This window comes from Zerene cesonia, chromosome 14 (genome assembly GCF_012273895.1).
Source record: "Zerene cesonia ecotype Mississippi chromosome 14, Zerene_cesonia_1.1, whole genome shotgun sequence".
In the NCBI taxonomy this organism is placed as follows: domain Eukaryota; kingdom Metazoa; phylum Arthropoda; class Insecta; order Lepidoptera; family Pieridae; genus Zerene; species Zerene cesonia.
The window spans coordinates 3,061,873-3,079,728 of record NC_052115.1 but is presented as its reverse complement, the minus strand read 5'-3'; the positions used below and the strand labels follow the sequence as shown (position 1 = coordinate 3,079,728).

The following is a 17,856-nucleotide window of genomic DNA, read 5'->3' as shown; positions in this document are numbered from 1 at the left end:
GTAACGATATAAATTTTGATAATTTATGGACCGTTTTAATAGGTGTTTAATCTCCCTTGATTACCGTTGAGCGTAAAGTTATTTTGATAAATGTTGTCATATTTAATATTAATTCGTTTTTGTATAAAACAAAATGGGTAACAAATAGGTATCTCTTATTAGCTTTGGTTACATTAGATAAAATGTCGCTTTGCAAAATAATTTTTATAATAAAATAAGGTTCTATTGACTTCGAATACTTTTTGGTTTATATGTCCTTTTTTGTTTTTAAATTGGTTTTAAATTCTTATTTACTTTATCGAACGATTTGAATTTAAAACCAATCGAATGGCTTTGGTAACCGACTAATACTGGCCGCAAATTTGTTAATGGATATAAAAAAGTTAACCTAATTAATATATGCTCTTGCTATGAAAATGACACTTCGAAATAACAGGGGTGGCCACTGGTCAGAGGTTTTATGACTGTACATTTTATTACGGGATAATGCGAGAGACGGATAATTTTATATCATTTAGTTATGATCGGATTAAACATCTTTTTTATCCGTGTTGATTTATCTGTCTTACATCCAAGTTTACTGCGAACGTAAATTTACGACGAATAAAATAAAATACGACATCAAAATAATGTGTTATTTATCCGAGATTATTCAAATCGAAATATCATAGTGCATTTTATATTCGGTATTTTAATAAAACGTTGATATGTTTTTTAATAGTGTAAGTAATAACATTAAAGTATATGTTATTATTTTCTATATATGTACAGATATTGTTAAGGAAATTTTGCAAATGTATAGATCCTCATTTACAACGTTAAGCAATTGTTGGGCTCGCAAAGAAATTAGCATGTCGCTTGTGTGGCCACTGCGGTGTGAGTGACACCATAGAGCAGCTCATGCAGTATACTCAATTTAAATGTATTTAATATAGTTAGGCATATATTTTAAGACATGATAACTTTGAGAATAAATGTAGTGAAAAGCTCAATTGTTGTTCAGTTTTTAATGGGTTCACAGTGCAAATTTTAGATTATATACTCGAGTGTTTTGATTAAAAGTAGTGAGTCCAAATTATATTTGATTTCATTTTAGATTTATTTTGTTTTGCTAAAAGCTAAAGATCAGACCAATATATATATATATATATATATATATATTTTTTAAATAAATTCGATCAGATTATATTATAGTTGTGGATATTTAAGTACAGCTATACCTCTTATTAAAATAATACATATTTTTAACGTTATAATAAATTGCAATAATTTAAAGTACTTACCTATATAATCTATAGAAAAATATTAAAACTTAGCCACTGTCACGCCTCTTCTGTGTCACATGCACACATACGTAAATCGAGTGCATTGACCGCGCGTTTACACCTGCAAATAAATGCACCATTCGTTGTATGCGTGTGTGCGTATTCATTAAGAGCCTTATGCGGTGAAAATCCCTTGCGAATATCTTTGTGCCTATGTGTTAATAACGCCTCTAAGTGTTAATTTGTTCATGTCTTAGATAGGTAATAGATATTCGATGGTATTTTTATTATTTACGATGTATATTATTTTATAATTTAATTTGTATCTGTTAATGTAGACTGTGGATTTATAAGTAAGTACGACATTATAAGTAATTTTTATAAATGGACAAATGATGTCGGACGATTATTTGCCGTTTTGCATTGTTTTATAAATGAAGTATATTAGTGTTAAAATTATTAATATTCTGAAAGATTGACGCCTTTATTCAAAGGAATTCGCATAAGCATTACGTATGTATGTTCTAAAGTATACGGTTTCGTAATGCCCGAATGAATTCTGAAGTAATATTTAATGTAAATATATTATTCCTCTACTGAGTATTATTATATTAACAAAATATTTACCTATAATAGCATTATCAAAAAAATTGTGATTAATTTTTTTTCTTTTAAAAAAATCTCGCTTTAAAGTATTTATAACTAAATTCTTCCGAAATTAATTGATTTTTTTTGTTGATTTTAGTGGATTTGCTATAGTTTTGAGAATAATATTTCTTAAAGCTATCATTAATTAGATTTTTTTGCCGTAACAAGTAAAAACGATACCTGGATTTACAGTTGTTGCCTATAGACTTTACATAACTAATTACTATACTAATATATAATATAAATCTCCTCTAATAAAAACAATATGGCTGATGCAAGGATATTTCCAAGCCCTCAAGAGAACGAGAAAGCGCAATGTTTGATTAGTTCTGTGTATGAATGAGCGAGTCGCATGGTCGTGCTAATGTCTATGGCATGCTGTGACTGGTTCATGTTTACACGATTGACAGTATTGATCTATAGAGTAAAGAGTAAAGCATAGACTATAGACTATAGAGAAAGGTTTTTTAGTCTGTTAATATTGTTTTAAATGGTGACATGAGAATTGTTAGAAGTGTAGAGTGAATGATTCTCGAGCGTGGTTATGGATATAAATATATACGTAATCATAATAGAAATATATTGGTTCAGATATTTCATTGATATTCCTATTACGTTAGCGGATATTTTGCTTTGAAATTAAATTTTTATATAGTTTATAGGTCATGTAAATTCGAAATTTTATTTAAACCTATTCTAAACATTTAATTAGGTATTATGAATCTTGTTTATTTTATTTTTTTATTTATTATATATTAGCTGTACTCAAAGTAAAAAGCTCTTTTTTAACTACAAAACGACATTAATGGTAATTATATCTATTTCGGATTCCAATTGAAAGTGTGTAAAATGAACGGTTTTCATATAGCACGAAATAATCCACTACACGTGATCGTAGGACGCAATTTATCGGTCAAAGTGATCCGAATGAGTTTAGTCTTATTACGATAGTCGGCTTTCCTTCGCTCCTCTTCATTGACACGGCTTAAGATATCCGCTTTTAGAGAAAAACACATTATACGGGGCACTTTTCCTTCAGTTCGGATTTTAATATTACATTAATGTTATTAAGAAAGATAAAATGTTTAAAGCATTGGATTTTTTTTCGGGAACGACACGATAAATGAAATAGGAAAAAATCTACTAATGAGAATATGGTAGATATTTTTGCTATTACAATTGCATTTTATGCAATGGGTAGGCTAGGTAATTTATTTGCAACCCAACAGCTCCATTAGCGACGTTGATATAAAAAAATACTTATAGAAAAAAGCAAACATCATAAACACTTCTACAATAGATTTATTATTAAATACTATATAGAACTTAACACAAATGAAGTTGCGAACATACATAATTAGAGGCGCACAATCAGGGCTGGCACACGGCACATATGTAAGCAATCTCCCCTAGGGTTGATCACGCCGAAATGTTCATCTAATTGGAGATCAAAGGAGGGCGTGTAATCGCGCAACTTTGTCTACTCGACTCAATACTTTGTTGATATATACAGCTAGATGCGATTGGTTTTTACAATTTTATTAGAAAAGATCATAAGTTTTCATGTGTATCCGACATGTAAGAATCATAGGACAGTTCTTTGGCATAATTGAAATGAAGGTATTATATATATTTATTATTATGATATATATTTAAAATCTACATAATTGCATATTTAAAAGAGCAGCTACAGAGTTACTTGCGGGCCTTTCTGTGTGCTTTCCGGACCGGTGTTATATGTAAAAACTATGTTATAACGATTATAAAGTGCTCCTATAAGAAGTCAAATTGATTAATAAATGATTGAGTTTGAGTTTGGATTTGATGCGGCTAAATCCTATGACTTTCTTTGATTACGCGGGCGAAGCTGGCGGTAAGAGCCATTAAAATATAATTCTCATCTCTTCCAGTAACATAGATGCGTGGTACAGAATGGGCACGCGTTATGACCAGTGGCAGATTGTTTTTGTCGATTACACGACTACTTGTGCGGAATAATACCATTGGCCACTGACCACCCATTATTTGGTCAGACAATCCATGCCTTTAATGATTATACAACTCCTAGAAGGATTATGTAATGTTCTTAATAAAGATTTCTCTCAGAAACTACGTAGATGTTTTACATTTTATAATTTGAACTTGCAACATATAAATATATTAACATCTAATAACTAAACATAGGGAAAAGTGAATCAGGTAATGTATTGTTGCATATATATTTATAATTCATAAATAAATAACTATTAACTTCTTTATGGTTTTCCCAATCCCAATAGAGACGGATTCGCCCAATAAATATGTAATATTCATTTATCTGAGTAAAAAATATTACAATTTAAAAAAAATAATAAACCCATTATTAAAATTTACAATTAGTATATTAAAAAACATCCATAAATTAAATCATTTAAACGAACCCATGAGAACAACCTATCAATCAGAGAGAGCTGCGTTCAGTAAATGAGTAGTAATTTGTGTTCAAACATACAAACAAAGCGCACTTAGCACCTAGAACTGTATCAAATGGGCATCGACATGTTTTGTTTATTATTCACGTTAATTAAATGAATACTTTCGATTAAGTATTGAATTTAATTTGTGTATGCATAAAAATCTAACTGATTATGAAATTAGGCTAGGAATGACATTTTAAATAATTAAGTACTTTAGTTATTTATTTATCTGAGTGTGATAATAATATTAGATTATGTGTTCAACAGAAATGCATATATCGTCTTTTATTTATATCTGGCTTTATTCTTTATCATCACTATTCTAAATAAATCCATTTCGCAAGTAAAATATACAACATTTATAAGGGATTTATTAAAATCAGCACGTTGAAATGTGAAAACTGTATAAAAGTTCTAGGCCAAATGGTTTTCTACAGAACAATGTCCGCAATAATTAATGGAAAAGTCGAGTAAAAGAAAATCCGTAATGTATGGATTGTTAATTTATGTAAGTGTGGGTAATGGCTCTCCTTAGGTGGAGTTCACTTAAATTTCGACACTGCTATCAATTGAGGCTTTGTTTCGTCGGCCATCGCCCTCGCAGGCCGTATTTTACAATTAACTAACATGTGCTTCAAGTTATGAACTGAATACGATATATATTATTAACCTTCCCACAAACGACAGAGGTTTTCCACAATGACCGAACGCCGATTCATAGCATTTTACGTATATTGTTTTAAAGGATTGGTTAACTCTAATAATTAGCTATTGCCACTTTTATATAAAGAGCTTAATAATGTAGTAGGTAATATATTCGCTATGGTATACCATTGATTTTGTGTAGAATGTTATTTATGTATGTAAATTATTCTTAGGAAAAAAGCTCTGCGAAATATAAAATAAATAATTTCTAGTCAAGCATAGAGTAAATTAATCATTTTAATATCTGATTGAGTACAGTTTAAACAGAGTAAACGCTAAGGATACTACAGTAACTTACCTCAACAATTATGCTATACTACACGTAAAAATAGTTCTTAGTGTTGCTTTCATTATTTTCCTCATGCACGTGAGACGCTCACTCCTTTGTCTTTTACCGCGAACCGCTATTTGTTTACTTCATTACATCGCCAGTTAAGGCCCACAACTGGACTAGAAGACCGACACCTGCCTATCACATCACACTGAATAACTCCTCATTCTACGAAACCTTTTCTCAGCACCAAATTATTTCTCGGATTCCCCTACCGATACATAAGTTTTCCTTTTAACGATTAAACGTACAATTTTTACAAATTGCGCGTAATTTCGTTTCTGTTATATTTATTGCGCAGTTATCACGCAATCGTGACTGCGTTTTGTGGTTTCAGTGACTTGGTAATAAAAGACGCGAACACTGTAGTATTAAGGCGTAAGTTATCAATGAATCTATGGTTGTATGTTTACCAATTTATATAAATCGCCAATTTTACGTCCGAAGATGTAAATCGTTGAAAGGTTTTCCCATTGAGCAGTTCGAACATTTAGGATGTTTGAATAATAACAATTCAAATGTTTGTTTCTGAAAACTGGTACACTTGTCGCCTTTTTTTGCAAATACTATTCAATTTCAGAAAATCTTCTTAACGTTTAAATTAGTAAAACAATATAATTAAATATGTTAATAGTTTCTTTGCAAGTAGAAATAAAAATTTCTAATACATTTCTAGGTCAAGACATAACTTATTCCTGCGTTTATCGTTTGCAAGTATAATTGTCACCATCATATATAAACGGTGGTATCTTATCAGCGCAATTGAAAAATTAATAGTCAGTCTACATGGCTACTGTTTGTCATTATAATTACTTCGCGTCGATTGGAAATAGGTCAACTTATCGCACACACGACTTCAACTTGCTGAAATTTTACTGTTCAATTATGAAATATACATTGTAATTCTTTGATGACAGGATGTACATACGTATAATATATATACGTATATGTATAGTATAAGATAGTAGAGTTTTGCTTTTATTATAATTAAAATCTATATGCGCTCGCTCGTGTTTATCTGAACACATCATATTTTGTCTCTTAATTACACATTGCTTCATGGGACTGTCATAAATCAGTAAAGATATGTTTAAGTATGTGAAACTGTCAAAATAATGAGTAATTCTACGCGAGTATTGATAATGCATACATGTATTCCTAATGTATCTCTAACATCCAAACCCAATAAGTGTAAATCCCCGGCATTTCCATAAACGCTGTCTTACTTACACCTAGTGAGTCCTCGTTTATTTATAAATCCATCCCTCTTATATTACAATTTTGAATTATTGCCAGCTATTTGAAAATGTCTTGCGGCGTGCGGCCGTTCGGTTCTATCGCCGTGAGTACGTTTGTCTTATATTGTATGGTTATTCGATGCCAGTATTGTCATGACCACATTCGCTATAAATCTGCATGCAAGTTATTTATATTAAGGCTAAAAATATAGCGCTTCCTTATAAGGTTCTTATTTATTCGTCTATATGTTCAAGTTTTTTATGTTTTTATTCTCATTGTACTGGCAGTATTGTGCCTATTTAATACGTTCCTTAGAGGTGCATAAGCACCTACGTAATGTTATTTAGATTTAAATCACGTAATAGGCCATCAGTTTTCAGTACTTTTATTGTTTGTGTAATGAAGGCTGTACGTCTAATAAAATGATCAACGTAAATCGATCTTCCGAATACAATAGTCTATCAAAGTTCGCTTCGCAGATTTAAACGTTTTCAATAATATCTCGTGCACCTTGTCCTATTTGCCTATGATTCAATGTTGACTTACGATTTGTATTATACAAATATTTATAACTATAGGCTTCATTGTGGGAACGTTAACCTTGTGTTCGCCTGCTTCGGTTTGTCCATTGAGAATTTTCAACGGTTGACGTTTAAATCAAAAATTGATGTTACGCAGCGCTGTGACAGAAGTTCAAGCAATTGTATGAAGCGCTGGATGACGTCAATATTAGAATTTAAGTATTATTTCTTAAATCTCTGTTTCTACGCTTCACTTAGCTCATATTTAAATATATTTCCCAGCAATTTAAGATTCTTTTCCATTTCAAAACACTCATTCTTGAATATTCTATACATCGTCGTTGTACACATTGCAAGTCCAAACCCAGACCCAGAGACTGAATAAAAAATCAAAAACAATCGCGCATCAAGTGTCCTCTACTTGATTGTTGATTGCTGAAGGTTTCATCACAATAATTACGAATAGGTTATGAACGCAATTTGTCTGATGACATGGAAACACGACTGATTGGTTTGTACCAGCCATAAAATAAACATCCAACTCGTAAAGTTGGATATAAACTTGAAGCTACATTGTTCGTAATCAAGCTATCTAAGATTGAGTACATCACTTGAGACGAGCAAAATGGCCTGTCGACGATGATGATTTGCGATATTAAATAAGAAAATGTTAGGTTTTGTAAATACTATTTTTTGTTTTACTGTAATCAATAACCAAAACATGTTATACAAGTTTAATTGCCGAAAATATTTGGGCGAAGTTTTCCGTGTATTTTTAGTAATATAATCTAAAAAATAGAATAAACAGCTAACCATTTTGAAATCACTATATATAACACAAAACACTGACAGCACAGTTACGCAGAAAAAGCGTTATTCACAAAGCCGTTGAAGTTAGAAAACACGAATAAAAATACCAAACCGCGTTAAAATATTCAGCGATGCGTCGGGTATTGTTATTAATCTGGCTAAACGTAGTGTCACAATATTTATTTATTTATTCAAGCGGAAGGGGAGAGTCAGTAATTGGCACATCACAATAGAGATTACGCGGCTTACCATCGAGTTTTGTGATTCAAATATCGGCGGCCCGGTGGGCGACAATACGAGCCTGTTATGATAATATTCACGGCATTTCATACAATAATTTGTCTGCAAACTTTTCACATCGAGTGTCCGTTGAAATCTTTATAGCCATTGACTGTTTTGTTATAATTGGCCTGCATAATGTAACACGTCCCCGTGTTGGGAATCGTCTGTAGCTTATCTATTTTTAAATGGATCTAGCGATGCGAGAATTCACATTTGCTTAACGAAAATGTGTTGCCATATATGAGACTGAATAAGAAACTAATTTAAGACTTAATGTTCAATGATTATGTCTATTAACAATTGTTTTGTTTATTTGACTACCGTCTAATATAACCGCCCAATATGACGAAGCAAAGCATAGAAGCTTATAATACGTCAAATTATTACCAATTAGTTTTGGTTTATTAATGTATTGTATAAAACCCCACATCGTGGAAAGCATAATGGTATGAGACAGGATAATACAATTTATTGAGCGGCGATATCACATATTTAGGGATCTTTACCGATCTGACTTTTGAACTTGAATAGTGCCCTAATTGTTATATATTCAAATGGATATAAGCGTGGTGTCAATAAAGAGTGTAGTGATCACGATCCACCGGCGCATGCGCATCAATCTTGGGGATCACTGTCGACTCCGACTCGCCCCTCGCGATTAATCACAACTCGAACGTTTTCGATTAGCGCATAGCAGCAAAAAGAAACGGTCCAATTAAGAAACATCAACGGGTTTAATTTGTTTTCGAATCATAAAGTCCGCGTCAAAGAGTTTTATTGTGTTTATTTTGGGAAATATCATCAGGATATAGTTATTCAGATTCTTCATTTAGGCTTCTAAAATCATTACGTATACCTATAACCACTAGGTATATGGTAGCTTAACTTGGTATATTACAGTTCGCTCATCCTCTCAAAGATGGATCCATCATTTTTCAGAATCCTCGATTGGAATTTCGCACGACGCGACCCCAATGCGTCCATTATCTAGCCTTTAATGAGAGTGTACAAATATATTAGTCGGAAACAGGAAGTGTCAAATGGAGTTTCTCTGTCCGTTCCACGGCACAGTTCGTTAAGTGCCTATATGTTATTGTTCAATGCAAATACTTGATGTTTGATCGTACGGCGCCGTGTGGATATTAAGGTACTTAGGCGGATGAGACCATTTGTTTAACAGATTTTTTATATGACACGTGCTTTGAACGTTGAGTCAATAATGTTTATTCGATTCGGCTTCATTTATGAGAATGAGTGTTATAACTGTACCTGCGCTAGTGTTTGAAAAGATTTGATCGCGAATATTTCCATACACTCAACTTGTTTAGTATTGAATAATTAGGCTTTTATTTAAGACCGTTTGTTAAAGTTCTTCAATTCTTTTATTGTCATTTACATCTTTAGAGTAGAAACCTTTAATGTAATGTTTGTTGTCTATTAACGCCACCACACGCTCGAAATTCTGTAGTTAATGTAATCGGTTTTTAACAGCTCAAATTTTAACATTTCCAACGTGCTTCGGCGATCATGCGTAAAGTTTATCTAAAGCGATACAAGCGTACTCCATTTTAAATTGCCAAGTGCATTTAAATGGCGGATATCGGAGTAATTATGGACGATACACTCCCGCTGTGCCGTGTCATTTGCTTACTACATCTGCGGGTCTAATTGTGCCTCTTCAATTATTTCTAATGTATGAATTTTCTCGTGTATAAGTCATTATTTTATAGTATTTACTCTTACCGCTGTTTGTAACCGTGTTATAGTGTAATGAAGCCATTATATGAATTATTTTTATAATACATTTTTTACATTTAGAGGTAGTTTTGGAACGTCGCCAAACATCTTTGATCTCAATATAATTTAATTATGAAATTAATTTTATATCACATGTTTTATCCCTTGTTCACTTATACGAAACGAGTTATATCACATTTTTTATTAGCTTCACCTGTATGTTTATTTATTTGTATCTAATCGGCTCGGTCTCGTCACATTCTAAACGGACAGATTTAATTCAAACTTTGTACACTTATCCAGGTTTGATGATAATAACAATAATCACACAAACACTGTATCTTCTTGCTCGGAATGATACAAAAGTTTCAACAGCATCATTGGTATTCTGGGAGTGTGCAAATGCAGCACCTTAAACTTTGTAATTAAGTTTGTGTCTAAATACATCAATGCATAAAGAACATTCAACTCTATTTAGTGTGCTTTCACCTCCAATTAAATGCTAATTAAAGTTCACATTGTCAATGTCGTTAGGTAATGCACTATTTGTGTTCCCGGACATGCGGGTGCACGTGCTTCCTACGAATATGAATTTCATTATTCATGTAACTGCTAGCCTCTAACCTTGTCATCATTTGCATACGTTTTTATATGGCGATACACGTGTGACGTCATGGGAAAGTATAGGCGATGCAGTTAGTGGTAGCTGAAATTTACCTTATTGTATGGAGTTTTAATTTAGGAGCCCATGTGGGAATCCAGTTTTTGAACTTTGTTTATTATCCTATTTTTTTCACGTTTATAAGAGTAGAAAGACACTCAGCAGACAAACTTATAGTAAATAATCCACACACATACACATAAGAACGTTTTAGTTCATATGTGCCGGCATAGTCTTTTTTATAATGACAATTTATTGTTTTTCTTTCGGTGATATGTACTATAAAGAATAAATAAATAAATAAAAAACGTTATACTGGATGCATATATTTCACGTATTCTTATATATAAAATTCTCGTGTCACAATGTTAGTCTCTATACTCCTCCGAAACGGCTTGACCGATTCCTCTGAAATTTGGTAAGCATATTGGGTAGATCTGAGAATCGGCCAACATCTATTTTTTATCCCGATATTCCTACGGGATACGGACTTACGCGGGTGAAACCGCGGGGCGCAGCTAGTATATTTATACATAGCTAATATCGTTATCTAATGTTTATTTTGTATTGTTCCAGTTGTATGAAATCAGCGATGACCCCCAGAGGAAGGAGTTCCTAGACGATTTGTTTTCGTTCATGCAGAAGAGAGGTTAGTGAATAGATTTTACTTTATTTTTAATAACATGATTGTTAAGGACATATTGGTTTATTCTTTTATAGATTGTTGATGGATGCTGACTAATAATAGGTTATATTAAGAATTTAAATATTCGTACTACATAATAGTATGGTATTGTTTCAAATATAGTATAGAAAAGCAAAACTCTATGTTTTTGATATTACTTTATAGGCATATGCACCTAGCATTAATTTTTTCTGATTAAAATCTTTATCCTATCCTATTAATTTTATAAATGCGAAAGTTTGTAAGGATGTGTGTGTGTTTGTTTCTCTTTCACGCAAATGCTACTGTACCGATTGCAATGAAATTTGGTACGTAGACGGCTGAACAACTGGAATAATATATAGGCAACTTTTTATCCCAATATTCCTACGGGACTTACGCGGGTGAAACGGCGGGGCGCAGCTAGTACTTAATATGTCATTATTTTCTTCTTTATTGTTTCGCTAGAAATAAAATCATCTTATCACGATGTTAGATGTCGTTTAACTCGTACTTGATTAATTTCAACGATTGATATTTCTCATAATTCATCATCCTCTAAGTACTCTATTGAAGCTCATCGGTCGTTAGACACGGCCAGTGTGAGCTGAGCTATTTTATTGTATATTTTAATTGTTCAAAGGGGTCAAACTAAAGTGGTGTTTTGATACGGATCAGATACGGTTTATCTGGCCGTATAAACGGTTTTATATTGTAAAGATCGGCGTGGAAATGATAAGATCATGAGTGATTGACTGTCTGTCTGTGCTGGTGTAATTAGCTGCGGAGCAATCTAGTATCAATGCTGTGTGTGGAAATACGCAGGTGCTGAAATATATTTAACGTTTGGTATATAATATAGTATATGCTTCGATATGCTATGCTATTGTGGAACTAAAAAAAATTTCTGTCTTGTCTTTATTACACTATGTTGAAGTTTTTGGAGTCTTTCCGTAATGAAAAATCAGCCATATTTCCTTATTTAAATGGTTTAAAATAAATACGAATAAATTACAAACGCGACGCATATTAATTAATCTAATAAATTATAATTTTTACCTTGGAATTCTGGTTACATATGAGTGTGGGAAATCGCATTATAACGCTAATATTTCTTAAGATATCATAATAGAAATAATTAAGCGAAAGATCTCTTCAGGCGTTGATGGTGCGCGGGCGCGTGATTGATAACTATCGACGTCCCGTTCGTACGTATTGATGAATGCATCGTCTGTCTCTTTCTGACTTTAATTGATCCCCGTAGCGCCATCAATGAGAGATATATCATGTTGATATTAGACCGTCTTGTTAAGAATCGATTGTTATTTTTTATTCATTAAAAACTTGCGATATTATTGCAAATTATAATAACTAAAGTATTATTTGATATCAATTGGTGTAGTTCATAATTAATTAAATCTTAGAATCTGTTTGCCATAAATAAACTATGATCAGTAATTTAATTTCGATACAAAATTATGATTTTATCGTCTAATCAGAATGACCGCCTATAACACCGATGGCCGAATAACTTAAAATCATCTGATAATCAGATTTAACAACTGTAAACTTTAATTTTTAAAATTTTCATATTTAATTGCGTCTTTGACTGTGTGGGGCTGCCTGCTCAGGCAACGACTTAGCTTCTCATAAAAAATTGCGTATATTAAAAAGTATTCACCCAAACTGTTCACCATTTTTATTTATTAATAAACTAAAAACGTCCTAAGTCAGTGCACATCGTAATTATTAAGAAGACCTTAAAATTTATTGATACATATGACTGATACCGTTAGAATAAGAAGCAAAAAACCATTTTCTTTTTATTTTATTTAAATAAGTACAATGCGTCAGTGATATGTTCATAACATACATACTAGCAGAAAGTGGTGCTCTAAGATAGAATATAGCATAGCTCGTTTCAGTCGCTATGATAGTGTGACATATATGCTATTCTTCACATACAATCAACAACTTGGAGTTAAATTTATACTGCAGTGTAATAGGTCCTCACACGTTGAGTCTATCTCTCGAGCCGATCAAAACGAGCTGTCCTTATCTCGTAAGGAATAAATTATTATTCAATTTATCATACCGGAACGTGGCCAATAAACTTCTGGTCGTTATTACGCGGATTGCGATAACAAAACTAATTGTTGCTTTTCAATTGCAATGTCGATATCAGGGAATCGGTTTTACGTAGATTCGCTTCTCGAACTTTCCAGAAATTCACGTTATAATTATATAAATAGAAGGGTTAGATTATAGTCATATCATTAGTCGTTTAAATATATTATACGTATTGAAATTTATCAAATTATGTGACAAATAATAAATACGAATAAATCTGAATAATATCTACGTACAACCTCTGCAAAATTCGTTTTCACAGGCGGATACAGAACATCTGATACAAAGTTAATATCGAAAACGCTAACGACACTCGGTGTGGTCAACACGCATTACGGAGCGCATCAAACTTTAATTATTAGAATTAATTTTTCTCGTCCGCATATGCCAGCCGTCGTTCGTCTGATCTCGTATTAATAATGTTTTATCATTTATTATTTCTTGTGAGTAATGAAAGTTAACCCGCCACGCCCCGCGACGCCGCGCACTCTGTCTTCGTCTCGGTTTGTAAAAAATGTACCCGTAATTTTTATCAATCTTTACCATTTAGAGTTGCGATATCGAATAATCCTTTGAAGGAAAATTTGTATTTAACTTTTGCTGTGCTGTCGTTTATAAGGGCAAATTTTACGGGGCGGTCTGTATAAAATTCCATTTTAAAAAGTAATTTTTGTAATTTAATTGACTGAAAGCAGTCAATGTGCAAATAACTTTTATGAACGTCGAATCAAATTTCAAATATAAGTCACATTAGTAAATATTCGTAGTGTTAAAAACTATCGTTGATATATTTTCATTATTTTTATAATAAAATCATAAAGGCCTTGCTATGGTGATATTGATCAAGGATCATAATATCCTAGTGATAAGCATTTCATAGGCGGTTATACGTTGACTAACTCGTTAGAGCTGATTGATCGCCCATCAGCATGCTCCTGTCCTTATACAGGATGATTCTAAACTTGGAGCAAAAAAAAATATTATGAAGTTTCCATTCGATTTGAATGTTACGTATAATTCTTACTACGTACAATTTCTTGTTTATTATATACGATTTGAACAAAACAAACATTTGGAACAAAATCAAAAAGAGTTTTACAAAAATATATATTATAAAATCATTCGATACGACGGTTAATATTTGACTTAGTTTTAATAACAAAAAATCAGTGAGCAGAATCATGGAAAACACACTCTGTGTATAACATCCATTGTTTCACTTGTTAATAGCGGGTATAGTGTAACTAATAACATCTCATTCGGATTCATTTCCCGTGATTAATTATCTGTTTAATCGATATAAGATGTTGTGCCAACAGCCTTCTCAAGTATCCTTTAGTACAAACCCTCGATTATAACCTCTATCTTGATGCATAAAGGTCCAAATTTGTAAAACAATACAAGGTCATAGATTAGATTATAGTGTGGATCTATCAAATTTTTTTCGTCTCATTGAAGATAGCTTTTGTTAGAGTTTTAATTGGTGTCTTTAACTAGCTTGTAGTTAATTCGATTTTTGGGTCGAGCAGTGCCCATTTGTTCATGTCTGCTTAGTCTTATAATCTAAATTTGATTGATTGGGAGTTTTAACTAAATCTTCGATGTAAAAATTGATTTGAAATAAGCAATTTTCTCGTCGAGAATAATTAGTTTTTTTTGTTCCAATTACATTTTGGGCTTAATTAGTTAAAATTTATTAGTGGATACGTTATATCCTGTTTTAATGAAATTAACTGTTATATTATTTCAGAGAAGATAATGTTAAAAATACTTATTATTGTGTCTACTATCGAAAAATACATTCCCTTACTTTCTAGAAATAAAAGTTTCAAGGAGAACAAGAATTCAAGAAGATAATCGAGCAATTTTTCACAACTGGAGATATTTGAGGAACCTTGAATTACGGAAGTCAGGACCAGTCAATTTACAACAAACAATTTAATTTATTCAAAGTTGACGCATCGTTACTTTACAAAGCATCCAAGAGTTTAGTGAAATTTTTAATTTGTTCAGCATTCCACGTGGCTTATTGAATGCGAGAGTCGCCTCGAAATAAATGGATTGGTGATGTGCGATCTCAGGGGAAGATTGATGGATGTTTGTGATTGTCACATAGCATCCATAATATACATTCAAATGGGGTTTGGAGTGTGTTGCGTTTGTTTTAGGGTTGTGTAGTGTTACCTTATTAAAGTTATAAATGTTGATAGAAGGTTGGCAGAAATAGATAGATGGAATAATGGTAAATTGAATTATAGAATAAGAAAAATGAATATTATGTTGGTAATTAAAGAAATGTATTTTTCCTTGAAATACTAAATATTATAGGATATGTTTATGTATTGGTGGTCAATACTCATAGAAAGATCTGTTGCTAGGCAATATATGAATAAAGTGTTATTGAAACAGTTCGCACTCAAATTATAAGGGTCGTTAATAAAGTTAAACTGTATAAATACGTAGCCGATAGCGCGTGATGAATCGTCGGAGGTTGAAAGGTTGACGGTCATCTAGCGTCAATAACGGTGAATACCTCGAGTCATTCAGGAATACCAATTTACGTGTCGTAAGTTAAGGGATATGAACGGTTTTATTTGTTAAGGATACTTAGTTTTTGCTATAAGCTGTTGTACGAAGATTGTTGTGGTGGATATTCTGTTCAGCCAAGTGGTGATAGGTAGGTAGGTATAAATTCATCACCATCAGCCCATATATGCTCCTACTGCTGGGACACAGGCCTCCTACGAGGTTTTAAATTAGAGGTATAAATTGATATAGTTTAAATAGTTTTGGTCATTATAGGTAGTCGAAAATGGCTTTTTTGTGTATTGCAACTATGAAAGGGAAAAGCTGGACCCTATTACTTGAGTTCGCTGTCTGTCTGTCTGTCCGACCGTGCGTCAGTTTGACACCAGGATGTATCTGAGATGTTATTTTACTATTGACGCCATAACAACAAATAATAATAATCGAGGTAAAGCAGCGGTTAGCGCAGTCATAAATTGAATAGCAGGTAAAATCGAAAGTCCGACTCGAATTTGACCGATTATTTATAGTAGATAACAAGCAAGTGTTAAGAATTATTGTTTTATAGAAACTTTATAATCCGCCCTCGCTTTTAATTTGTACTACCCTCGAATTTACCCTTTCGTATGAATACACTTCAGCAAAACATTTCAACCCGATTAGAGCGAATATGAACATGTATTAACATCAAAAATAATAATTTTTTTAAATCCTTACAATAGCATTCACAGCATAGGTATTTAAAACCGTTGTTGTACGAAAATAAGTCATTAATGATAACTTAAAAGCCGGCCAACGTTAAGACTCCTCTATGATTAATATCAATCATTTCGAATTTGTAGACAAAAATGTTTTCAACATTATAAAATCGCGGTCGCACCGTAGCGTGATCAAACGAGAACCACGCAGCTGTCTAATTCTTAAATAAATAAAACTCGTATTAATCAAATTAAATCTACTGATAAGCTTACATCAGATTGTACCGTTTTAGATGTCGCTTAGTTTTCAACTTCTCAGTTTCAGCCAGCGCGGAAAAATGTGATATATGGCGAGTGTTGAAAGGAGAAATCGCGTGTGACATTTTATTTGTGGGTGTATTCAATTAAAGGAACGTTTCTTTGAATTTTTGATGGAAGATAGTGTGAATACGTGCATGAATAGAGGTACAGTATGTAGCACATGTGTCACCAATCTTAAATAGAATTGGATATGATTCGAAAAGTCAGGACCGGAAGGTTTCAGATTTTGAAGAACTTTAAAATCAGTTAGCTATCTGTATATAGCAGATATATCTTCGAAAAGCATTACGCTAGCTAAATGCTTAAAATATCTTTTTTCCTAATTAATCTTAGGATTTATCTCTCCCTTTGTCATTAACGATCCTCATTATCTTATTATGCATGTTAAAAGGAACTCTAGCTCTTCCAATTGGTATGTCCTGTAGCAATCAAACAAACTACGTATATAATATACGTAGTCCAACTAATTCGAATATCTCGCTTACCTACTTCCACGGCTCTATTAATAATTTTTATCACGACTTAAATGTTTCTTTTGTTTCTGCACTCAATAAAATCATTTTAGTAGTGTATGACGCTCTTTGATCCCCGAGTAATATTATACGCTACTGTTTACAATTGCTTTGTATTCACGGTTTAATTGTTATATTTTTGTTTGCTTTGATAGTTAGTCATCATTTCTTGGCGTTTACTGCCTGTCAGTTAAGCTTGAAATAGTCACACGATTGTTAATGAATACTTTAAATCTTATAGTCTGTTGCCGCTGTGTTTTTCATCCTGTGATAAATCGAGTTAAAACTTTTTATAATTATTTGATAAAGATAGTAGTATTTGATAGTTATGACGCACACGATTGGATCCT

The 17,856-nt window shown here is 32.4% G+C and overlaps 1 protein-coding gene across 3 annotated transcripts in view; it reads left to right on the top strand.

Annotated features, from left to right (window-relative positions):
• Positions 1–17,856, top strand: part of LOC119832080 (protein dead ringer) — a 98,658-nt gene that overhangs the window by 48,804 nt on the left and 31,998 nt on the right. For all 3 annotated transcript variants that reach the window (XM_038355690.1, XM_038355692.1, XM_038355691.1), the window contains one exon: positions 11,232–11,304. In XM_038355690.1, coding sequence (XP_038211618.1) covers positions 11,232–11,304 — 73 coding nt within the window. The remainder of the gene's footprint in view (positions 1–11,231; positions 11,305–17,856) is intronic.